At 40.5% G+C, this 25772-nt stretch overlaps 1 protein-coding gene across 1 annotated transcript in view; it reads right to left on the bottom strand.

Moving 5' to 3' along the window:
* ENOX1 (ecto-NOX disulfide-thiol exchanger 1) overlaps positions 1-25772 on the bottom strand; it is a gene marked incomplete at its 5' end in the record, with an annotated part of 98956 nt that overhangs the window by 4980 nt on the left and 68204 nt on the right. Inside the window, 3 exons of the mRNA XM_009070142.1 lie at positions 2067-2169; positions 18454-18510; positions 23089-23196. Coding sequence (XP_009068390.1) covers positions 2067-2169; positions 18454-18510; positions 23089-23196 — 268 coding nt within the window. The remainder of the gene's footprint in view (positions 1-2066; positions 2170-18453; positions 18511-23088; positions 23197-25772) is intronic.

Genomic DNA, 25772 nt, shown 5'->3' with positions numbered 1-25772 from the left:
TAGGGTAAGTTTCTTATACTTAAAGCACAAACACCGGGATTAAAAATGCTTACAAATGACAAAAATGGGTCACTGTATCTTGTGTACTGCAGGCCATTCTGCTTTCTTGATGCTGAATGAATTAGGATAATCTTGGATTTCATTTTCCCCCAAGTATTGGCCATGGTTGAAACTGATAAGGAATATTTAACTCATTGTAGACTGGCTTTGCGAAGAACACCTTTTTACCCCCTTTTTTTTTGAATAGCATTTACAGACTTCCGGTCCTGCATCGGGAGTGTTGTGTATTTAATTTTATACTATGGTGAGCCCTAGCAGCCGTTACCTCCCTTGTACTGTGGGTGACTGTAAGAAAACACAAGAGCTCTTGAAGCAAAAGCCAAGACCATCACACTTGGATGTGTTGACTGGAAATCCAATTTGTACTCAAATCGCATTTTACCAGTGTCATTGCATTCATTATGTGATTCCCAAGGCTTTTCAATTCAGGATGTTCATAGCTAGGTCTTTCATATAACGTAAATAGAAAGTAATTTGAAAATATTTTGTAGTTATTGAATGGAGTTTCATGATAACTTTTTAATATTCTTTTTCTTTTATGCTCTTTTCCTTTAAGACTATATTATATTTTTTAAAATCTGGACAAACATAGCAAGGCTCATTTTTCTCTTGTCACACCTGAACATGCCTCAGAGGAAGAGATAACATAAAATCTATCTTGAGGAATCTTCTGCCTTTGAACTGTAACAATGAGCCAGTTGTGGGGGTATTATAACCAGTAATATCTGAACTGAGATTATTCTGTTTATCTGAGTGTGTCACTGAACAGCTGATGTATGGAACCCACTTTGGGACACTGTCACCACTTGTTACAGTCAAATAATGAGTGACCTAGAAAAAAAAAGTTATTCTGTTCTTAAAATCCCATCCTTGCTGTCCTTCTCAATGAATCATCTTTAAGCAGATCAAGTACTGTCTGCTGCAACTAAATGTTCCAGTTTTTATTATAACATGCAAAATTCAATCAATTCATACATTTCTGTACATCCCACTGTTCCACATCTCACCAGTCACAAGGAGTTTGTGTACTAAGCCCTTTAAACATTTAAATGCATTCTTCACCTTCAAATGACCTTTTGGCTCTGAACAATCTGAATCTGTGCCTCAGCAGTAAACCAGCAACCTTCCTGGCACTTAAGAGATGCAAATGAGTTGCATTTAAACAAATTAAGGTAGTTTTGGAACTATCACCTACCAGGATTCCACTGATTTTGTGAAAAGGTGAAACCAAAGAAATGAAACCTGTCCTTTCAGGTCAACATTTCTGTGGCCATGCTGCAGGAAGCACTATGGACCATGAGCCCTTGAACTCCATGAAAACCTGCCCCACCAAAACCAAATGCAAAATATGCACAGGTATAAATGGGGCATGTTGCCTCCAAGGGTAGCATGGGTACAGCCAGCTCTCAGTGGGCCAACCAGCTAGCTGGCCCACTGCCTATAAGCTTTAGCTTTAGGCACTCTTTAAGAGTTTATTTTAAAGATTTTATTCTAGGTAAAGGATATGACAGTCCTTGTGCTATTCTTTATAAATATTCATATTGCTAATTCCCTCACCTAATGTCAGAAGCATAAATCTGCCTTTCTTAATACATACAGTATACATATTTTTTTGCTTGGTAGTTTGCTAATATTATTTCCATCCCCTTCTTCTTCACCACTTTGTCTAATAATCATGTAAGAAGTTACACAATTCTAGCCTGCTAAATCTTGATGTAAATAAAGTCTTCATACATTCTGCTGCAAGTCTAAATGCAGATCCTGCAATTTTCTTCATACCTGAAATCCTTTCATTAAATTCCATAAAATTTTTCAGAAAGGCAAAGTTCACTTGTATTTTAGGATTTCTCTTAGTGAAAGCCATTCTGAATACAAATGAAAAAAACAACCCCGTTTCTTCTCTTTTTTTTAAACTTTTATTATCATAAAGATGTATGCAAAGACATGCAAACCAAAAACCTGTTAAAAGATTTTGTTCTCAAAAACCTTCTTTGGGTTTATCTTACCTATTAATAGTGCCTCTTTCTCTGATTTCAGCCCCGGGCTTCGTTTCTCCGAGTTTTTTTCTCTGTCTTGGTTGACCAGTGCTACTGTCAATACATTGATTTCCTATGAAGTTTAAAAAAAACAAACAGGTGGTCATGTAGGTTTCATTTACTTCAATTAAACCTGTCTGCTTCCTTTCAACTCTATAAAAAAATCATTACTTTAATTCACATCTAAGGACAAGACAATTATAAAAAATTGATTTGTTTGCAGAACATTAAGACACTTTTTGAAGTATCTTTATGCCAAGAGCTGCCAAGTAGAGAAATTTTGTTTGTGGAGTAACTGATAACTTTGTTGCTAGTGCTTCTTCACTATAACAGATTGAGAGATTGCACCATAAAATGTGGGGATGGTCAGAAAACTCACATCTTCTAGTTATTAAAGCTGTAAACAAAGACTGCCTCTAGGGAACATGGATGGAAACATTCAGCTACAGCCATAAGAGTAAATTCAGCAGTCACTGGCAATGTTTCCAGCTACTAGACCACAACCATCTACCCTGTTACACTCTTTGACCAGTGCCTGGCATGGCATTGGCCCCTGTCCCAAGCAACTCCCAGGCACATTTTGGGCGTCAGCATATTTCAGGGAGACCATTTCTAACAGGTGCTTTATATAAAGTTACCTTGTTTTAAGGACTGAAAGATCACCAGCCTTAAGGGCAAACAAGTCAAAGCTCCTGCTCTGAGCTCTTTTTTCTGCAACCAGGTGCCCTGTACCATCCAAATCTCAGCCAAGCAATCACATGCCAGATGCTCCATCAGAAGTACCCAGGCAGTTGTGTGACACACTGCTCTTATCCTGGGTATATGTGGAGTAAACAAATTATTGCTATTTCCGAGGCATGTAAGTGTCCTCAAAGGGTATTGCACAATATTCAAACATATGCATGGGCTGTTTCCATGGAGCAACTGATAGGCAATAAGTCGTTCCTCAGTGAGGCAGTGACTCACACTGCTGCATCTGCTCTGCCAAGTGCTCAGCATGGGGTTGGAGGTGTGATGGCATGAGGTGGGACTGTGAAGGAGTGGTGCTCCTGTTCTGTGGCCCATTTACAACATGCCCTAGGGATGGTGCCTTGCTCCAAAATTCTTGGCAAGCATTTTTGGCAATAAAAGAGGGACACTGTCCTTGGGTCACTCTAATGCATTTCTGGAGGTGTGAATAAACCATGCTAAAAAAGACAAAAACTCCAAAATATGTCAAATGTGCCTTTTTATAGAAGACTAAAGGCTTCACAATCTGTGAGATTGGTAAAAGGTGTCTTTATTCTCAATTGAAAAAGAAAACAAAGCAACAAACAACACCACACAACCCCCCCACAGTGATGTAGTCTGTGCTCTTCATAGGCTGACTCCAAGGAGCAGCTGCTAGACAGGCAGAGCCTGATGGCTCAGACACATCATGGTTTCAAATGTTCCTTCGTGTTGTGTAGAGGCACAAGTTGCCATGTGTCAGCTGAGAAACTCTATGTGCATATGAGTGACATACATGCATATCCTCAGCGCCCAGCAACAAGGGACCTGACCTTAGCCCACAGTGAAGGAGGAGTGAGATCCATTGAGTTGTCTGGGGTTTGTTGCAGTTGTAGTGGCCAACTGAGGCATGTGTCCTGGCCAGAGACCTATGTGTAGCTTCGTACATATAAGCTAGTCAGCCTTTGCTGCCTTTTTAGTTAGTAGAAATGAAATGACTTTTTAGTTGTGTATTTTAGTTTAGGGAGTCTGCAGTTCAAGCATTGGCAGTGATCCTCTCTTAAAATAATGGTGTTTCTGAGTGCTCTAACAGCTACATCACCTTGGCACTAACACTCCTGTAGAGTTCTAACACACAGGGCACATTATAGCAGCAGCAGCATGCTCTCTGAGTTGTCCAGTGCTGTTGATTCCCCTCCTGATAGAGCCAAAGGCTAATGCAAATATTCATCAACTGATGGCCATGACATCCAAGAAAAGTGAAAAAACCCAGGCAAGAAAAAGAAATGAGAGAAGTGTTTACATGAATTTCTCCATCAGGGCAGTAATGACAAGGAGGTTAGAGATCAGAAGGATAGAGCTGGATGACAGAATTCATGATAGTGCGGCAGAAGAGCAGAGCAGTATGTGCCACCAGAGCTTGTATAGGTTACGATGTAACTTTGACTCCATCAGAGATAGAAAAGCAGCCTAAAAATAGCAATTCCTGAGAGGGGAAGGAGAGAGCAGAGAGATGTGTATTTGATATAACAGGCCCCAAAAACAGCACACTAGCAGTTTCAGGTGGGATTAGTTTTTTCAAGCAGTGATGCAGAGAAAGAAACTATAATCCCATTGGGAGCAACGAGCAGATGGATTCTCATTGAATGCCTAGATTTGAGCCTGTGCAGAACATTTTGTATGATTTATAGGACACTGTAAATGGATGCTAAAGGAAGTCACATCAAGTCTTCCTTGACTGTATGTTGATACAGAGGATAAAAGAGTAAAAAACTGTTTATAGAGGAGCCTGAGGAAACCAGTGGCAAAGATAGATACTCAGAAAACCACCAGCTTTAGAAGAAGGTTGCAGGTTCTTGGAGGTTCAAAAAGGAGATTCTGCCACCCAAAACTGCCCGCCTCACAGATGATAAATCAGATCACTCTATGTATTCAGCTACCAAAGGAAGTTTGCACAGGCCATGAGAAAATCCAGGGTGTGCACAGTAGCAATGCTGCTAGGAATTAACAATGATTGTGTCTAAAATATAAATGTGACATTCACCCAGAAACTAGGCTAATTTTAGTGTGAAAACCTTAAGAATCTGACTACACACTGCAGATACAGATCTGCTACCTATGAAGCCTCTACAACAAATCCTCATGCAGTTAATTTGTGCTTTTTTAGAGGCACTACTTATGTAAGCCCACAGAAACAAGACTTTTAAAAGTACAAAGGTGAATGAGGCAAGACATAATTTCAAAAACCAGTTGGGTCACCTCTCTGACAGGAGGAAAAGCTACTGATCACCAGATGCCTGAGGAAAAATTATTTAATATATACTACATTACATTATTTCCTTTCTTTCCTGGAGACCATCCTTTATTTGGCAAATTATATTTTCTGAGGCCCTAAGCAGTCTCCTTCAGCCAGTTTCATTATAAAAGGAATATTTTGCTACCATCTGTCAGTTACTGCATTAAAGGACAAGAACAGAGCTGAGCATGTGCAAACCAGTACTTATTAAAAATGAAGTGACCTTGCAAGAACTAAGTACAGTATGTGGAAGGTTTAATCCAGGTTAAATCACACCTGGAGATCATTAGGAACCTGGCCATATTTATTATTCACAAATTTTGTCAAGTATCAGAGAAAATGGAGGACTGATTTGACGATGACAGTCCCAGGGCTGCTCAGTATGAATGCAGCCAATGCAACCATTCTTAGTGATGTTCTCACCATAGCCAGCTTGGAGCTTTTTCTTGCAAATGGCACTTTCATCCATGAGCAGATTTTCCTCATGAGATTGACAAATGCTATGATTCTGCAGACATCCCTTGAGACCAGCATTTTGATTCAGGGTGCCCTGCTTTTGAACCAGGGAGGAAGAGACAGAGAATATGCCTGGAAAACTTGCAGGAGAACTTGCTGGATAAAACAGAGGACATCAAATAACAATTTTCTCATGTGGACTATTCATTTCCAGAGGCAGATCTCTGACACCACCATTGACACAGACAATGACACAGACAGTGATCTCTGACACCACCATTGACACAGACCTGACAGCTGTGGAGAGTCATACATGGCAGTTTCACACATGGACATATAATGCCTGGCCATAAGATGGGACAGAGGTTTGCTTTGCAGCATTCTCACATGTATCCTAGCTTGTTTTGGAACCAAATGCAGAGGTATGGGCAAGTGAATTTCTCCAACAGTGCCTGGTCTCACTGTCCAGCACAGCTCACCACAGAGTAGCTGTGTTCCATGCTGTAGGCACAGCAAATAAGAGAGTGACTCCTGAGTGAAATGCACTTGCCAGAGAGAGACACAGATGACCTGAAGAGTAGAAGAGATATGGTGACTTTCTACAGAAGACAGTCACAAATCCTGTAAGAACAAAAGGCTAGCCCTGCTCTCCAGGGGGCTAGCAGTTCAGAAAGCCCCAGACATTTCGGCTGGATGACTTGGATCTTTCGCTCCTTCATTGGTTTCTTTTTCCCACCTCTGGGAAAGTATGATATTAAATAAAAAATTCTCAATCCAGATATCATTCATCCTCTACTGGTCAGTTTTGCACCGGCGCAAAAAAAGGCAGCCAGAACATAAAATATTTGCTCTCGCCTGGGGCTTCTCTCTTTAGCAAAAAGTTTCTCTTTAGCCTAAAATATTCTGTGATCCTGAAAACATATGCTAGTCAGCATCCTTAAAAATGGGGGGAGTGAGGACTTGTCATTCCCCACAAACACCAAGAAAGAGCTGAACAAGGCTTGCACAGTAACTGCCCTACCTGGAAACTCCTCCTGCCAGAATGCAGCTCCACATCACCCATTGTTCAGGACTCTGCTTGAAAGGCAGAATATGGGATTTAATGAATGTGACATTGAAAGCACCTGGCATGTGATCAGGATGCAATGACAAATATCCAAAGAGCAAAAATATTCCTTGCACTTTCTGGGTAATCCAAATATTTGATAATTATCTTTAAATCTAGGGGAAATGATGACTGCTTGCATATTGTCTTCAAAGACCTCATTCTCATTGTTGTAGTATATGGGATTCTGCAGAATTGTGTGGAGAGGGGCTAAAAATAATACTGTGTCTTTTGAAAGATCCAGTAAAAACCCCCATAAACCTACCAGCCTCTGGAGGAGTTTGCAGGATATGTTGTTATTTTTACTATATGTACAAAGCCAATTGTCTGAGGCATTAAAACAGCAGCAGAATATACAAAAACTAGATGTTTGTCACAGCAGGCAATGACAGAGCAACTGCTGAATGTTGTTAGATGTAAGGGATACGCCACACTTTCTCATCAGCCAGGGGATTTATGAGAGAAAATGAGTAGGAGGAGAAAAAACTATATATATGAAACATAAGCAAAAATCTTACAGGCTGTTAACAGCAGGCCAGAGAGATGCTGTAAGCTTGAAAAGAAAAGGTAATGTTATGATTTTGGTAGAAGAAAGAGCCATGCTCATGTGATACCAAATTTGCAGTGCTTAAGATCTTGAGAGGCATAAACATACCTGCTCTGAGCCCACAGATCTGGGCTTGGACCTCAGGTGTGTTTCCCCAAACTGCTTATTGAGAACCAGGCAGGTTTGACTGCAATTTGGGTAGAAACTGGCTTGCAACATGAAGACTGTACACATTTCCTTTATTTTCACTTATCTGTGGACCTCTTAAAAGTCTGGTATAGCTGGGTTTGCTTTGCTGGTCTTTCTTTCAATGTGCTTCAGACCCACATCTGAAAATTTAATCTTGCTGATTTAACCTCAATGGACCCTAATTCAATTTCCAATCAAGTGAATGGAAGCCTTGCAATAGTTTCAATGAACATCAAGTCAGGCATCTTAAATTTATGGGGACATGCAAGGTTGAGGTACAGGACAACTTCCGACAGCTTAACATGGTTGTCAGTTGAGAATGGGCTACTGTCCTTGTCTATGTTCCTAGTCATGGTGAATACAAAATTATTCAGCCCAAGTTCAGCTAAACTACAGTGACTTAAATTGAATTTCCTTGCAAATGTGGCAGTGTACACTCACAGACAGTGATCATGACTTAGATGATTACAGGATTACAAAATCAGGCAGGTGACCTTGGAAGGTCTTTAGCCCAACCTTCTGCTCAAAGCAGGATCAGAGCACACAGATGTGCAACAGAAGGGTAATAGTTCAATGGCTGGATAACCTCAGCAGTTTCTCTGCAACATCCCAGTCCTGCACTCACATCAACAGATGTGTGTCTCCATCCTCTGCAGAAAGGTTTTTCCAACCACCATAACTTGCTCCACCCTCGTGGTACTTGTGATTAAAATCTTATCTCCACAAGCACAATGGAAGACTGAAGCACAATGGAAGACTGAGGCGCCATTACAGATGGGGTAAGTCTGATAACCTAATCAGTGAAAGCAGAGTCGCCTGACCCAGCTCCTCCCAAGGCTGTCACAGGAAAACATCAGCCCCAAGGGTTCAACGCGATACCTATCAACACTAGTCCACCCCTCCAGAACATCTTACAAACTGGGGGGAGCACTGCCTAAAGGAGTATGGGACTTGCTATGGGATGCAGGAGAAGAGCAGCATGGGGTTGTACAAAACATAGTTGAGTGTCCTTAGCGGGGAAAGAAAAGGCAGGAAAAGGAAGGGACTATGGTCATTTGGGAGAGGATAAAAGGGACTGGTTGCATGTAAACAGGCTGCTGGTCAGTATACTTGTCCGGCCATGCCAGGCCCTGATCAGTGTATTACACTCATTAAACTCAAGTTCTCTTTTCCAGGATGAGAGACTCTGTATTCTGTGTGTGAGGGGGTCTGAGCACAGCAGATGGAGTGGGAGCAGCAATCAGAGAGCCTTGTGTCTGGAGTGCTGCAGTTAGAGAGAACAGGGGTCCAAGGCACCAACTAGGGACACCAGGTGGTCTGGGGAATGACCAAATGACCAGTCTGTGTGTGTGTGTGCATGTGTGAGGCAGGAGCCAGTTATGTGACAGACTGAGAGTCAAAGGCCAGTTACTGATGGGATTCACATTGTATATATAGGTAACTCTGCGTATGTATTTCTTACTAATGGACCTTTACCTGATCAGCCAGAAAGGGAAGCAAGATGAGGCTGCTTGTGTACTTCAGTACTGTTTTGTTTATGAATGCTGAGTTTGTGTTGATCTGCGTGGCTGGCCATGTGATGCATGTGTGGTATACGTGTGTTTGTGCACATGCCTGCAGGGAATACATGCTCAGCCTAGCTGCAGGTTGATCACATGGAGCTCTGACCACCTTGTCTCTGCCGGGCTGCAGGATTCAGCATCTCCCAACAGCAGCAATACTTGGTTTGGGCCTAATGTCTCTAATTCTTCCTTTAATCGAGCTTGTTCCCCTTCACAAGCTACTTACAGCACTGTGCTGTGATGTGCTGTGTGAAAATTTGTTTGAGTGCCTGAACTCTGAAAGTAACTTAAAATTCTCCATGAATTTTGTGTTACACAGCTCTCCTTTCAGCATGTCCTCTTACAGTGACTGCTTCTAACTCTCTGCTGACTGCTCCTCTAAAAATACTCCAACGACTAGAAAATTGCTCATAATCTTTGATTAATACACTTCTTTTGTTGCTGCAAATGAATTGATCTTGTGCTAATGAATTAACTACTTCCTAGAAAGATTACATGTTACATGGTCCAGGCTCCTCATAGCCCAAGAATTGATTCAGTAAAGCAGCTAGCATTAAGTTAGGTGGCCTTACAACACACTGTCTATATGCAGAGAGGTTTCTTGGCCTTTTCTATGTGTATTGGGATAACTCAGTTTACAGTAACAAATTACAGTGCTGCGTCACATATGAAAATAATAAGGCAAGGAATGAGGCATCCAGTCGTCTGCCTAAAATCAGAGCCCTCACAAGCAGATAGTGCTACTGTTAGAGTTAGCACCAGGTCAACAATTCAGTAAAAAAACCCCTTGCTTTTCATTGGGTTTTTTTCCTTGGGTCTCACAGGATCCTTCTCCTTCTACTATTTACCTAGTGATGCAGAAGGATGTATTTGCCATATGGTGCACTGCTGGTGAATATGACTGGTCTATCATTAGAAATGATAGACACCAGGTGTCATCTTTCCATTCAGGTCAAGCTTACACTTGGTAACTTACTTTGTGTTATGCAAGAAGCTGGTGTTGGCTTTGTCTGCAACAGCACATTGTAATTACTTTTAAAGTATATTCATCTAGAAATTTACTTTTAAAATACACTAATATAGAATTATTGTGAATTTAAGAGTGCACTAGTATTAACAAATAAACAGTTGGCAACTTGAAAAAGTATCTGGTAGTAAAATTATAGGACAAACAATGAAGATAAATTAGAACAGTGAGTGTAAGACCTTGCAAATGAAACACTTCAAATGGATGGATCTAAGATTTGTTTCTCTGAGTTATCCTACATAATAGAAGTGTTTTCAGGAGTGAAGATTAGTTGCATTATGATGCTCTTGACATCCTATTTTTCTGATCCATTCACCAAAGAGATGCTTTAAACTTTTTCATTACAAAGCTTTTACTATTATAACTTTCACCTGCTGAGTTTAGGCAACTAGCAATAATCTGAAAATGTTTTTCTCATTGAAACTATCTCTTTATATTTTTTCTCAATTTTATTTGAGGACATATAATTTATGGGAATTTACATATGCAAAAATATGATGACTAATATGAAAGTTATTTCATGCTTATTTTCAAACATGTGATCAGGTTGCTTCATTTTATAAAGCTGGATTTATGTGTAGGTTCCTGATGACTTCACACAGATGTTTTATGTGATGTGAAAGTGGCTGCTGTGCAAAGGAAAAGGTAATTGTCATTTTACACACTTTGTATTAAGGAATTGCAGCAAACCAATGGCTGGCTGAAAGATAGCTTCATATGCCCACCAGCTCTGCTGAAGTCATTTTAGGAGGGGATACTTTGTGTCTACTTGAGACTGAAAATTTGTGTAAGCTGTTTCAAATGGTCTTTAACACAAATATTTCTCCAGAAATCTCCTCTAGAATGATGTACTACTAAAAGAATATTTAAAAAGAGAAAAAAAGGCAATTTGTTTCCTTTCTGAGATTTGTAGAAGTGTTGAAAATGTCTTTGTTGAAATAAAAAGAAGCAGTGGGCAGGGGAAATCAACCTTAAATGTTTTAAGACAGTGAATGGTTTTCAGCATGGATTTGTATTTGAAAGATATTAACTTAGGGCATCTGAAAATCCAGAGAAAGTCCTATAGTCACAGGAACCTCCACATCTGAATATGTGAAAAGTACTTAAAAGAAACACTTTGGAGTTCTCATTCCTTTGAAGTGGATGTTGATCAGGATGATGAACTCTTTCTGAAGGTGTGCTCCTGAGAGACTTGGGCTGTTGATTGATATGAAGCTCAACATGACCTGGCAATGCGCACTCACAGTCCAGAAAATCAATTGTTTCCTGGGCTGCATCAAAAAAGAGTAGTCAACAGGTCAAGCAAAAGGATTCTGCCCCTCTACTCCGCTCTAGTGAAACCCCACCTGGAGTGTTCTATCCAGCTCTGGGCCCCACAAATATAGGATGGACATGGACTTGCTGGAGCAAGTTCAGAGGAGGGTCACAACAATGACTAGAGTGCTGGAGCACCCTTCATGTGAAAACAGGCCAAGACATTTGGGGTTGTTTAGCCTGGGCAAGAGAATGCTCTGGGGACACCTCAGAGCACCTTCAAGTACCTAAAGGGGTGATAAGAGAGCTGGAGAGGAGCTTTTTACTAAGCCATGTTGCAAGATGACAAGGGGGAATGGCTTTCAACTTAAAGAGGTCAGGTTTACATCAGATGCAAGCCTCATCCCTAGGAGTGTTCAAGGCCATGTTGGATGGGGCTTCAAGCAACCTGGTCTAGTGAAAGGTGTCCCTGCCTGTGGTGGGGGATTGGAACTAGATGATCTTTAGGGCTCCTTCCCATGCAAACCATACCATGATTCTATGAAGAGTGGCTCCTGAGGATATTGAAGTTCCTTTCTCTCTTCTGTGACTTTTTTTCTGTCTATTCCTTGAAAGCAGGTTGGAGGGAGCATGATGTACAACCCCCAGGACTGCAGTAGCAGGCTCGTGGCTTGAAGCAGAGGTGGCCCATCATCCCTCAGGTGGTTGCGGGGGAGCCTGAGTGCTCTGACAAGCCAATCTGCTTTGTACACTGTGTGGGTTAAGCACACAGCTGCATATGTATAAGGCTGAATGTTTTTCCTCACTAGAAATGACAGGATGACTCCTGTATACGTGTGCAGTATAAATACTTGGGGAAAATGCTTTGGGATGAAAGGCTGCACATAATGATCAGATATTATTAAAATGTCAGGTAGCTCTGGGCATTGATGAACTGTCTCCCTGTGGAGCTCATATGAAATTTAAAGTCAAAAAACTTTTGTGATTTGCTGAGTGGGTGGCTGAATGGGTTTTATCATTGTGTCTCAGAGTTCTCTTTTTCCTCCCTCAGATGATGAGAATTCACTGCAATCAAAAGCCAAGCTACTCTGACACTCTTAATTAGGGACAAGGGAACTGGTGTGATTTCTTGCTGCACAAAGGGGTTATTGCTACAGCCCAGATCTACTTCAGGTAGAACATTCTGTGTCAGAATACACCTTGGTCTGCTCCCCATTTACTCTTGGTAGGGTTCAATCTCAGAGACTGTGTTTTAGCCAGCAGAGACATCTGCACCATTCTAATGAAACTATTGCTGTCTTCTAACATGCCAAACCAGGGCTGAAGTGGCAAAGAGGGGAACTCAGGAGGACTTGATCTATCAGTGTGTAAGAACTTCTGAAGGCTGAGCAGGGTCTTTGATAACCTGGTCCTAAACAGCCTGTTAAATTCCTGCTATTTTTCAGGCCTTGTGATATTGAATTCAGGAGGTGGTCATTCCTCATGCCTGCCGCAGTAAGTAGGAAAGCTGCTGGTCTGTGAATGGTCACAGCTTCTTGAATCTATCATACTCCATGTGCCTTAAACTGAAGTAAATGAGAAGAAATGAATCATTTATGGGCTACAAATAAATGCCTGGAATGGAAAAGGCAGGGAGCAGAAAAAAGGTATGGCCACTCCTCACCTCCTGGCCCCACCAGGGCAGAAGAACCCGAACACAGAAAGTAAATGAGTCTCTCTAGTCCCTGAGGGCTTAACACCCCACTCCAATCAGAGTACAAGGTCCTTGCACCTTCTTCTAATGACATAACACACCTATGATGAGAAACCAAACCCCGCATCTCTCTCTCCTCAAGGAGCTATTCTCATTCCGGCACTGCATCATTATTCCTGCTTCTTCTCTTTAGACAATCTGCTGCATTTTTAAAATTGACGAAAAAACCAAATACAATCTTGCACAGGGGAGCAGTTACAAAATCAGGGCTGGAGGGTGCACATAGCTCATGCTCTTTTCCAGAAATGCAGCTTTGAACCTTCTCAGGTAGGGCAGATAATCAACCCCCAACTTCTGGCATCCCCTGCAGGGGATGTCACCCCTGAGCTCATGGGTACCATGCACCCTCTCCCTACCCTCTAATGCACCCAGGTGTCATCGCCTCACTTTCTGCAGTGCCCACTTGCTCCCATGTGCTCCAGAAATGCCTGCTGCAAGGCCAGAGGACCCTAGTGGAGCCAAGGAAGGCACTCAGTGGCTCAGCTTGCTGAGGCAGAGGTTCGCAGTTTACAAATCTAGGAAGCTCAGATAGGAAAGACACAACTCTTGACACGTGCAGGGCCTGCACTGGGTTTTTCTGGCTTGTAACTTTACACCAAAATTGCTCTTATGTTATCCATGTTAAGCACATTTCTTATTGCAAGCCTGTGCTGTTCTGGGAAGAGCAAGCCTTCTGAAGAGCATGATATGCAGGAACTGGCTATTGCACGCACAAAGCAGTGAAGCAGAATAATCAGCAATCACTTGGGATCTTCATCAATAAATATGACCAACTTCTATTCTGTAGTCCCAAACAATTGGGACAATTTTGCACCCTTCTAGCTCCCACTCCTCTCCCTGTGCTCAGGGCCCTTTTCATCTCACCTGGCTTGATGTGAGGCTGTCACACTGCATGGAAGTGCCCCATTTAATGGCAGGTGTGTACTAACACATGCACTGACAGGGGATGTTCACAGCAGGCAGCCTTGGGTGCTTCCATTAAAGTTCTGCATGGTGAAGTACAAGACTTCACTGTAGTCAACAAGACTACAACATTGACAAGTTTGATGGAATTACAGACTTTTCAAAAAATTGAAGGGGGTTAGCTTTTTTAATCTTTGCCCAGATTGTTGCAAAAATGAACCTCACTTAAGAGCTGTCTTTACTTGTCTTTGATGAAGACCATCAGTGAATAGCCATGGTGTTTGAAAAGAGAAGACTAGGGTGTAGTTAGGAATAACATCACTTTCAGTGTAGCATGAAGTCAGCAATTTAGTGAAATGGTTGAAATATTTCAGCCCAGATGCACCCCTTCTCAGAGTCAGGGATCATCTGGTAACTGCTTGAAAAGCAGACACAAAAGGGAAAAATTAAAGGAAGAATCAACATTAAATGTAGGATGCTTGGTTGAACTTGAGAAATGCTCTGATAACAACTTCAAGCATTCAAATGGAAAAAAAACCCATGCCTGTTTAATATTATTGATTTCATGTCTGGAGAAAACCCCATGAATATTGTGTCTTAGCTGTGGGAGATGCTAACTGAAGGCAGACAAATGAATGAGGTCAAATCAGTACTTTGTTCAAACAATGAAACTGAAATAGAACAAAAAGCTGGTAAAAAAAACAACTTGTGGTGAAATCAGTTTCACTCTCTGAAATATAATAATTTTATTATGCTTTTGTGATAGTGAAGTAACCTTAAAAGTCTTTTGGCAAAATCCTGGCTTTTCAACCTGTTGGGAATATAATTATTTTCAACAGCATCAGGACTCTACCATGCGATTGCAATCCGGGCACTCAAAATGCTTGTGTGACTGTGAGCCCTCTCTTGCTTTGGTCTGAACTTGGAGGACTGATACTCCTGATTACCATTTTACAGCATTTTTACAAAGGGTAGGAGTTATTCACAGAAGCTATCTAAGGAAGACAGATATCTGCCAAGGGAGAGTAACAAACTCCTGGAAGAAGACCACTGAGTACTTCTAAAATGAGACTTGCACAAAAGAGTCTCCTCCTCTCCATTCGCAATAGAGTGATAACATGGATGTTAACCTTCCCACCTCCAAAACAGGGATATATTCACTGAAGCTATGTAACTGTATTTGCATGCAGTGCCCCATCTATGCTGAACTCACCAGTGAGCAAAAGGAGATCTTTGATCAAAACACAGAAGTAACCTATGTACTAGAGGCTCCACAGAAAGCCACTGAACTTGCAGAAACAGAGGAAGAATACATTGCCTTTGTAGAGTTAGTCACAAAACATGTGATCAGCATTTTGAGTTTGAAAATGGTCTCTACCCAAGTGCCCCTCCCAAACAAGATTATTTTTTTTCATGTTGGGACTATTTAGGTCCCAGGAGTCTGGGAACATCCTAGAAGTGGATTATATCTGAAATGATAATTGTCCATTGGTCATTATTTTCTGTTCAGTTAAGACAGAGATGTGAATGAAATATCATTATATGCAGCAATGAAGAGGAAATTAAAAGGGGGGCAAATTAGAAGCAATCTTTTCCTAACCACAGGGCTGAAGGAAATGAGTACTCAGTGACAGTACTTCTTGCAGTTCTGGGTATTGAAGTCTCTGTTAACACTAGTCCAGGATCTCGGGCTCTATGTACTGCTTGAGCCCGACATTTGCCCTTTCCTGACACAGAGTATAGCTGGGAAATGTCAACAGCCATAACAAATATTACTGCATGTACCTGGCAAGTCACTCATGAAACACTCTTATGACTCTGTACAGAGCCTTGTAAGATGGTTCTACCTTCTGGAAATAACAGATGTACTGGCAATACACTAAAATTTTAGTCCCCTGCCCCCACAGATTTGTGTGTGAACTGCCATGCAGGGAATGTGACACTACAATTGCTCCAATCTCTTAGTTAACCTAGATAATTCTCCTGCAAAAACAAGAGAAAAAAAATTAAGGTCAATTTATAGGTTGGGCACCTATAAATTACTTCAGAAGGGATGCTTTTCTTTTTCCAAAGGTGTCCAGATCCTTGTTTCCCTTTCAGGATGGTCTAACATAATAGATATGTAGAAGACATGCCAGGATAGGTCTAAGTATAGATATTCATACATATCTGCTTTCACTAAGAATAATATTTCCATGCTTTATTTTAAGAAACAACATTTTCTAATGTAAAATATGATGCAGACTAGTGCCATCAAGAGAAATCCTGAGGACTGCAGAAAATAATCTTTTTAAGATTACAGTATGGGCTCTCTTGATATGTACGCAGTGTGCCTGAAGTTTCTCCTGTCCTTTCTAGGAGCTTGATTTTCTGCAGAGTAAGTAATCTAAATATGCCATAGTGTGAAGATTAGATTGTGTGTTCAGTGTACAGACATACGTTGCCATTTTTCCTTACCAACACCTCCCACTATTGCTCGACATGTAGAGGTATTTCATTTGCTGAATTCAACCTGTCAACTGTAACAAATATGTCCTAATCCTGTTATATGCATCACAGTTCACTAACAACCACATAGGAGCCACCAAGCCTTTTTCTCTTTGATCATCCCAGATTTGCACAGTGGCCAGGGGCAAGAACCATGGAGTCTGCTGAGGATATATGTGGAGGGACAACCTGCAAGGCACAACACCTGAATGCTACATATTTGATATAAATGGCAATTGTTTAAAAGGGACATCAGCTTCCATTTTACAAAATACATTATTGTAGTAAAAGCTTTAACATCTGTTCCTTCCCTCTATTTCTCTATTTTCATTTGTACTGCTGTGCTTTCTCTGATTTCATGGCGGCGTAATAGTTGAACACATGGCTGCAACTGTGACTCAATAATTGTAACTGTCTGGTCTCCCTCTTCGCCATTAATTTAGGTATTGACTTCTTTTCTTAGGAGTCTTATGAGATCATCATGGGAAGTGCTCATGGCAAAGAGGGGCAGAAAATAGAGTTTCTATCCTATGGAAAATTCAGGCATTTGAAGAACTTCTACAATTAAAAACTGGAGCAAAATATTACATTTTGAAAAATTTACCATTAACCAAAGATTCTGAAATATTTTGGTTTAGATATCTGGGAATGATGTACTGACACACTCTCTTTAGACAATCAAAATGTTCCCTTTCAGTGTTATTTCAACCTTAATATTCTATAAAAATAAAACTTTCAAGCTCTTCTGTTTATCCAGTTGCATATAAGTCAGAATGATACAAGTTGAAGCATTCAGGTAATTTTTCTTTAAAACATTTCAATACTGCAAAATATCATTTCATTCACTTTTTTTTGGTGAGGAAGCAAGTTCCTTTAGAAAGTTTCTAAGCTTTACATTTCTATATTCCTTTAGGAAACTTGCAACCAGCTATTGTACAAAGGCAAGTTTTTAGGTAGCAAATGTGAGTATTTCAAGATCATCATTGGATTAATGTATTTTTGGTTTGCTAACACAATCTTTCAAAGGGGCAATGGGATGTTGTGCAGACAGACTGCAGTTGCAGATTTGTTGGAGCTATCAGACAATATTGAATGTCTCCTGTCCAAATGCTGAGAGCTATGAGGCTCTATCGACTTCACTGCGGAAACAGACCACAATTAATGAGATTCAGGAAAGGATTAAAAAAAGGAGGACAGTGTTTCCTTATCACAAAGCAGTTCACAAAATTTGAGCCTTCCATTCAGGTTTAAAATAAAACTGTTTTCCTGGTTGAGCCATTAGCCAACACATGGACTAGAATAGATGTTAAAATATATTAGTGTTCAGACTGTTGCTAGTTCTCTTGTCTAGGTGGAAAATATCATATAGAATCAGTTTTAAATTTCATATGTTTATGACAAAGCACAAGATTGCACTGTCTGGATGGCAAACATAGCAGGAAAATTTCCCTTTTTTTTCCTCTGTCCCTCTATGGAAATTGCTATTTTGACTGCAATTATTAAGGGAATAACAGAAGCATTATTTGTTTTGGCAGGAGGTTTCAAAAAACATGACCTTAATAGTCCTTTGATGTTGCTGGACAAAATAAAGATTTAATGAATTAATTTAGCCCTCTTGTGCCAATTAACTGTTTCCAAATTATATACATATATGAATCACTTTGCTCAGAACTGAAATGTGGCCAGACTTGCCCAGCTGCAAGGTGGCAGCCACAGAGACAAATGGCATAACTCTGTAGCTTGAGTAATTCTGGAGAGGACACCATGGCAAAACATTTCTTTTCCAGTCGTTTCCATGGTATCTTTAACACCCACATATAGCAAGTAGGACATTGGTTGTTAAAGTCTCATCCAAATAAATCCTACAAAGTAAATTGCATGGAACCCAATTTATCTACCTCGAAATGAAGTTTGCTGGGATTTGAACCTGTGGCTTCAAGAAAAAAAACAGGCACTTCAAACCTGATGTGCAAATCATTCAGCCTTTCTATCAGCTTTAAGACATAAATAGTAAATTTGAGACCATACACATGCATATATCTAAATCTATACATAGACAACTGTACATACATTTGATTGAGATTCATCATGCCCATTGATTTCCGCTAATTCCTTGGTGCTTTTTAACTGCAAAGAGTGAACAAAAACCAAAACTGAACAAAACAAGCACATTACTTGAGTATTTCACACAGTTATCTTTGATTTATTTGAAGGAGCATTTTATAAAGCTTCCAATGAGAAAAACAGATGGAGCATATAATTCTAATGAGTTTTTGCTCAAACCATTTTGAAACCAGCATACTTAAGGCTTGATATGTTGAAAAAAAAAAAAAAAGAAAGAAAAATAATAAGACTGGGTCATTATTTTTAAAATAATAAGATCAGAAAGTAGTTTCAAGGCATAAAAAGTGTACAGAAATTGCTCTTCAGAATAATAAACAATTTCATTTCCCATTGTTGTTGCTACTTAATTTAAACTTTACAATATTTGCAAGTTGCCACTAGCTAAATAGTGTTTTGCTAATGATTACTTTTGAATGATATATTTTGAGCTGTTTGAGATGTCAAAGTGTTACTATGTGTTTCCTTCCTGAGGAAGCATCTAAATAACTGACATGGCTCCTGGGTATGATGGAAAGAGAGGTTAACAGAACAGCTCTTTTATTTAACCAGTGGCAGGAAGAACTGAGAAGACACTGCAAATATATGACCTGAATCCAAACTGTTTTTTCCCTCCTGAATTAGCTTTTTGGGGAAAATCCAGGATTACACTGGGGATTGTGAAGATCACTCTCAAGAGATTTAAGGAATGCCCTAGCTCACATCTCGAGCCACAGTGCTGCCATTCATCCTGTGACTGAGCAAACAGAGCAAGGAGGAGACATCACAGCTCTCCTGAGTCTATAAGCCATGGAGGTTTGTACACTTAAATGAAGCTCCCAGAACCATTTGCTCTTTAGGTAAATCTCTGAAGAGTCATGCTTGTATTCTAATTTATTTCAAAATAGATATCTGGGGTGGGAGGGATGAGGAAAAATAAACACAACTTTCCTCCGAATTCCTTGGTTTTTGCCAAAGAACCTGGGCTTGATGCAACTATTGATGCTACAGCTGTGGCTCTGAATGACAACAGTCCTAAAATCCCATTAAAAAGGAACTCTATTATGTATTGCTTAGGTGGCTGACTCAGAAGCATTGGTGGACTACCATTCTAAGGTGGCTAGGTTACCTCCACCGTAGTTTTAACATGTGGCTGCAACAGCTGAACTGGGTGTGATTCAGTTCTCAGCTTTTGAGTTTGCAATCTCACAATTAGGGTAAGCAGGTCGTGTTCTGTACGTGCCTTATTACCCAGGTTTGTAAACTGCACCAGTTCAGCAATTGCTGCTCAAGCCACTAAACCAGTCCTGATGGAGAGGGAAGAGGGCAAAAATTCCTGATAAAGTAGTACTAAGGATAGCTGGGCAGTGCAAATTCATCGGGTCTCCTGGTTCAATTCACTGAAGCTCATCTTTAAATACTCTGGAAAAGTCTGCAATTTATCCTGAATGCAGGGTGGTGCTTTTCCAATGAATGCTACATGTTTTCCCTACTCTCACTGAAAAAATCATCGTCCTGTGAAACCACCTCACTGTGAGTATGGCTGGCAGGAACAAGCTGAGATGGCTACTTCCAGCCAAGTACCAGAATTAGGTGTTTCTGTGTCACAGTGTGACCAGAAGAGCTGATTCTTCATTATAGAAATTCACCTCACATGAGCAGTCTTGTTGGATTCAGCTGAATTACTTGTCTGAATATGAGGTCAGAAGAGCATGTTCAGTTATGTAAAACTGTACTGCATGCTAATGACATGTCCTGAGTGCTCAAGGAATGCTGTTCATTACCTTTTGCCTTTCCTTTTCTGGGTTGTTAAAGTGCCATTACCTCTTGGACTGCTTGGCAATGCTTTGCATGCATTCTTCTGGTGACATACTACTCCACCATGAGCCACATGCGTGTTTGACGGGAGAGTGGGCTCAGCCTCTAGCCTACGTTGGTCTGGCAGACTTCCACCTCACCATGGTTTCCAACCATCATCACCCTGGCACTGCTTCACCAGTTAATATAATACAGACAGGATGCTTGAGCATTTCCATCTCTTTTATTGCCTGCTATGCTCTGAAAAGGATGCCAGAGCTCAGGCAAGAAGGTGCTAGGATCCATGTCTAGACTAGGACCCCCGTACTAGGAGGTGGAGGTAAACCAGTGGAGATAATGGTGGAAAACTTAAGGGTGGGCAGTGTGCAGTGGCATTCCCTCAGGCTAAAGGGGTGAAGTCCCATTTTTTCCCAATAATGTTCTTTTTCTAAATTACAATTTAAATTATATTCTTCTCTCACATGCTAAATAGAGTAATGTTGGAATAGGAAGCTCAGAAAAACACACAATATTGGAAAAACGGGACTTGCTTTACCCTGTAGGCTGACTCCATCGCAGTGTGATGTTACCAGCAGAGAGTGCTGGTAACTGAACTAGTGCCAAAGGCCTACAACTAACAACCAAGGGCGTACCTGGAAGAAGAAGGGATGAGAAGTCAAAAGACTGATAAAGCTAATGCTGTGGTGGGGTAGGCCTGACTCACCCCAGTGGGCGTGAATACCTCAGACAACCAGAGCTGACAGCAACGTGCCAGATCTGATTTGGAAGCCTTTTGACTACAGCAATAAAATATGGTCCACCAGCAAACAGGACCTCTCCCAGTAGGACATCCCAGTCTGGATGTGGCTAGGTGAGATGCTGCCATGCTCGGACAGAGCTTCACATTTCCATGCAAACATGCCCATGGTGAGGCAAGGCAGGATATCTCTGTCAGCTTGGGATGAAAAGGCAGTTTTGAGCAAACATATCACAGAAACAAGCCACACAGTCAAGGCAGGAGTCCTGTGCTATTTATTTTTGAAAGAAATGTTCTATTTACTTGGCTTGGCTGGATGATTTTCAATACCCACTGTGGATAAAACACACAGATAAGCTATAGTGCTTGTAAAGGAAGGCTGTAGCCTTGGCAAGTGGGGGTCATTACTGCTAGGGTTTCTGCTATTCTGGAAAGTTTTGGAACTCATTCAAGGTTCTTGGAGAAGCACACTGGCTGCCTAGCACTCCTTAGGAATTCTGGCTACTTACAGTCTTGGCCTTAGGCATGTTTCAGAGCTAATTCTCAAGAGAAATGCAGATCCATTCTGCCTTTCTTCTAGCTACTGTTTTGCCTGTCTGCCTAGCATGAGTGCACATTTGATTCGCAATCAGTAGGAGTCTGCAGAGATTCAGAAGTCTGCCTTGGTGGTCCCTACTGGGCCTCACATTGCAAGATCTTCCTGTATGTTTTTGGAGCATTTAATTGCTACAAAGACATAAAATAACTGCATGTAATTTATGGGGGGTTTTTTTAGTACTTTCTAATGCTATACCTTGAATGCCATGTGAAAACGGAAATGAGATGCAATTAACTCAAGACACCCAGTGTATTCGTTGTTTATAAAGATTCTGTCATTACCAAATCTATTCTTCCTTATGGTGTCCTCTGTATTACAGAAAGGTGTACGACATCAGCTCTCATTTAGAAGGTTAGCTCCATAACCATAACTGCTAAGAACATGTGTCTGATCATAAAAGCTTCCAGAATCTAAATTATTAGTTTGTAGAATATTTGTCACTGGACATGTCCAAAGACAAATGTTAAATGTGCAACAATGTCACAGCTTTCATAATGAGCATTAAAAATCTAAAGTAAGCATAGTTTACTTTTCCAAATATGTACATTAAGTGTATACATCTGTCTGCAGACATGTTCAGACATACATGCTGAAAACATTTGAACATAAGAATCACTGGCATTTTGAATCTCTGCCATCTAAGCAATTCAGATCCCACAGACTTCAAACTGCAAATACTTAACCAAGTCATCAAATATTTTAGCTCAGTTTATATAGAAAGGATTAAAAGAAGGTCTCAAAGCAGATTCTGTGCCTATGCAGAACTGGTGGGGATTTAAGATTTCAGTGTGTCCAAGCCACATGGTCTATACATACAACATGTATTTGTGCACATTGTGCTTGCACACAATACACTGTTTCTTTTCTATATTTACAGACTTAGGACCAGATTTTCTTTTTGATGTGTAACTATCAATCTTACCATGCTTATAAGACAATACTATCAAATACACTTCTCAGTGTCATAGAACACCTTAGTATCAAAGAACATGTGATAATCAGATTTATAGAAATTTCCTTTTCACTGCTTAAATAAGTGCATTGCTAACTACTTGGTTTTTATGCCATTATGATAATGCCATTATATTTTCTGTATACTCATATCTGCATGAATTACACAGGAGATGCTGAGCTCTTTTTTTTCCATACTAATCTTAAAAGGAAGAGCTGTTTTGTTTCAGGTATATTTAAGTCACTCAACACTTTTTTCAAATTCAGAGTGAAAACACACATCACTGATACGTGTGTAGAATATATAGGAGGAAATATTACTCAAGACATGAAGTAAGGGTCCCTTTTCACTCTGTTTTCTCAAACTCTCTGTTAGCCTAATCAGAGCAGACAGACAGGCCACATCAGGTCACATCTTGCTCACAGCATATTTTGTGGTCAGACTCCTATGGATTTTGGAGGCGAAGCCATGAAGCCATGCCTAAGCCAGCATTTTACTCACCTGTTCCTGCAGGACTTTAAGCATTGCTTGTGTATGTGTTTGCTCTTCCTTGGCTTGCTCCAGTTCGGATTTTTTGTTATTTAATTCTTCCTGTATGCTCAGCAATTGCTGCACAAACAAAAGAAGTTACTGGTTAGCATCATCTCGATCCAAAGCAGTTTTAAATCCTCAGTTTGATAAATCCTCATTTCAAACATTGTTTTGCAGTCTGCTCCTACATTTATTATTGTTGCATAATCTGCTGTGTCTAAATGGACCAGAGGTAAATTATTTTCATCGGCATCTCCTTCTGCAGCAGTGCTCCACGAGTAATGCATCTGTTAATGTGCATCAAGCTATTTGTTACATTAAAGTAGAAACTCCTGGCACAGTACATCACCCACAGAGTGACTGTCACATTCATCTGAACCAAAATCTTATTTGTAGAAGTATACGCAGTGGTTTTAATAATACTGGGGTAAACACTATGGTACATAAATAATTTAAAAGCACAGACCTTTAATATAATTAGTCATTGGCCCACAGCCATTTTCATTCTATGCAAAGCAATATTCTGGAAAGCTTTCAGACTGACTTGCCAAGAAGACAAAAGCTTTCCTTTTTTTCCTCCTGTGCGGTGATATTTTATTAGATCAGAAAGACTGATGCCCTACAATCAATATATCAGCCAGGAAGACTGCTGATCTACTGTCAAAACAAAAAGCTATGACAAAAATCTATTTTTATGAAGAGAATTCTGGGATGCAGGAGCATCTTTAAAAGCCCACATCCCCTGGTCTTGGTGAGCTTTAGGTTCTGCATAGATTTATTGTGACTGTCAAGAGCAGGTCAGTAGATTTAATTAATTCTGAAACAGATATATATTTTTGTATTGATGTGAAGAATGTTAGACACTGTGAAGAGCAAGAGCCAAGAAACACCAGGTTAAAAAAGGAGTTTATAGTGTTTTCTCTTAGTGATTGATTAATGAACCTAAGATTTGCTGGGGCAAATTACTGCTTGTAAGCACACTCCTTTTTAAGGACTAATTGAATGACTAACTGCTTTACAAACCACCATTACTAATCTAAACCATGTAACTACATCTAAAGCTTAGTTTATGGCTATGCTGGAAACTGACTCAAACTGAGGTTGCAGGTGTGTAGCATCTTAGTAAGTCTGAGATAGCAAACTTAGAAAAAGTCCTTGGCCTTGTTCCACTGCACTGGAAGTCCCAGACATCAAAGGACATGGTGTCAGTATTGTTTTCGGAGTGGCTTGAAAACAGATGGCATTTCAGGGACCGGTGTGGTTATTGGTAGTGTATTTCTTTGTAAGTCAACATTAGTTTGATGGATTAATTCAGCAACTGAAGTAAAAATGCATGTGGTTGCCTGATTATATCTTGCACACCGTATGGTCCCACTGGGTTAGTTAGCTCTTTGATGGATCTTGCTGCCTGGACTGCTCCCTGGGAGCCTTCAACAGACATTCTGATATGTGTATTCATTGTACCACAGCACAAGAGAATTTAAAATCTCAAGATTTTTCCATGAAATAACATGGTTTATTCCACTGAGGGTTTTGCCTAACCAGCTTTTGTGTGGGAAGCTGTACTTCGGCATTTCTTGACCAGGGATGTGTTAATGTTGCCTGTTGGGTACTAGTTCCTACATTTTCAGAAGATACACTGAATTTGTGTATACTTTCATAGGTCACACACTGACACCTATGCAGGTCCCCAGAAGGGATCATTTAGTAAACTCATGTTAGTGCAGACCACTAAGTTTCACCTAGGATAGTTCTAGATAATGTCTGCAATTTAGAAAGAAGGAACTCCAGTCCTCAGAAGAGAAGCATGACACCAGAAAGATAGCATAAGCTCTTCCAAGGGTCACTAGCTGAAACACCTGAGGTTTGATAAGCAGATGTGTCATCTAATAGCAGCTGATGAAATGACCTCTCTTTCCCAGCTGCAACCTGTTTGAGCTTACACACCACATGGCAAGGATTGTTAAGAGAAAGGAGTTTTTGCCCCATTTCAGAGCCTTCTCTGAGCAGTTATGTCTCACCAGTGTGGTCAGACTCCACCTTCATCCTGGTTCAGAGATTTTACTCCAGCTTCTGGAAGAAATTTTAGAGGCCATCCTTCCAAACAATATAAACTCCCATCTAGAAGATCCCAAGTGAGCTTTCCGTTCATCTTTGCCTCTGAAAAGCCTTTTCACTACTGAATGATTGTTACAAATGGGAAACCAAATTTGACTTATGGGTTGAACTTGTTACACTCTGCCAGAACTGAAATCTCCGTCCCCATCCTACCCACCCCCTTCCCATGGTTTTTCCATGGCCGAGTTCTACATATCGTAGATCAGCTCACAATATTCCACTGTTATATTTTCACATCTCCCACTGTGAACTCCCACTGTGATTTAGTCTAATTATATCCCTCTTCCTTTGATCCTGACTTTTCCTGTTTTGCATTTAAGGCAATTTTTCCAAAACTGTCCGAGCATGGGATGAATTGGAGTGGAAGACACTGAGAGCATGAAAGAGAGATATGTGATGCTCTGCATCTTTGTACTTGGCTCTGGACCAGCGAGGAACAGGAATCCTAGGAAAATATCCAACATGCTCCGTTTCCCTGGGGTAAGATGCTTGCATTCTTATTGCAGTATGAGCTACAAAGCACTTGATAAGAGATA

This window comes from Acanthisitta chloris, unplaced genomic scaffold (assembly GCF_000695815.1).
Source record: "Acanthisitta chloris isolate BGI_N310 unplaced genomic scaffold, ASM69581v1 scaffold2600, whole genome shotgun sequence".
Classification (NCBI taxonomy): domain Eukaryota; kingdom Metazoa; phylum Chordata; class Aves; order Passeriformes; family Acanthisittidae; genus Acanthisitta; species Acanthisitta chloris.
Note: the sequence above shows the minus strand (reverse complement) of the source record. Positions and strands in the feature narration are given on the sequence as shown.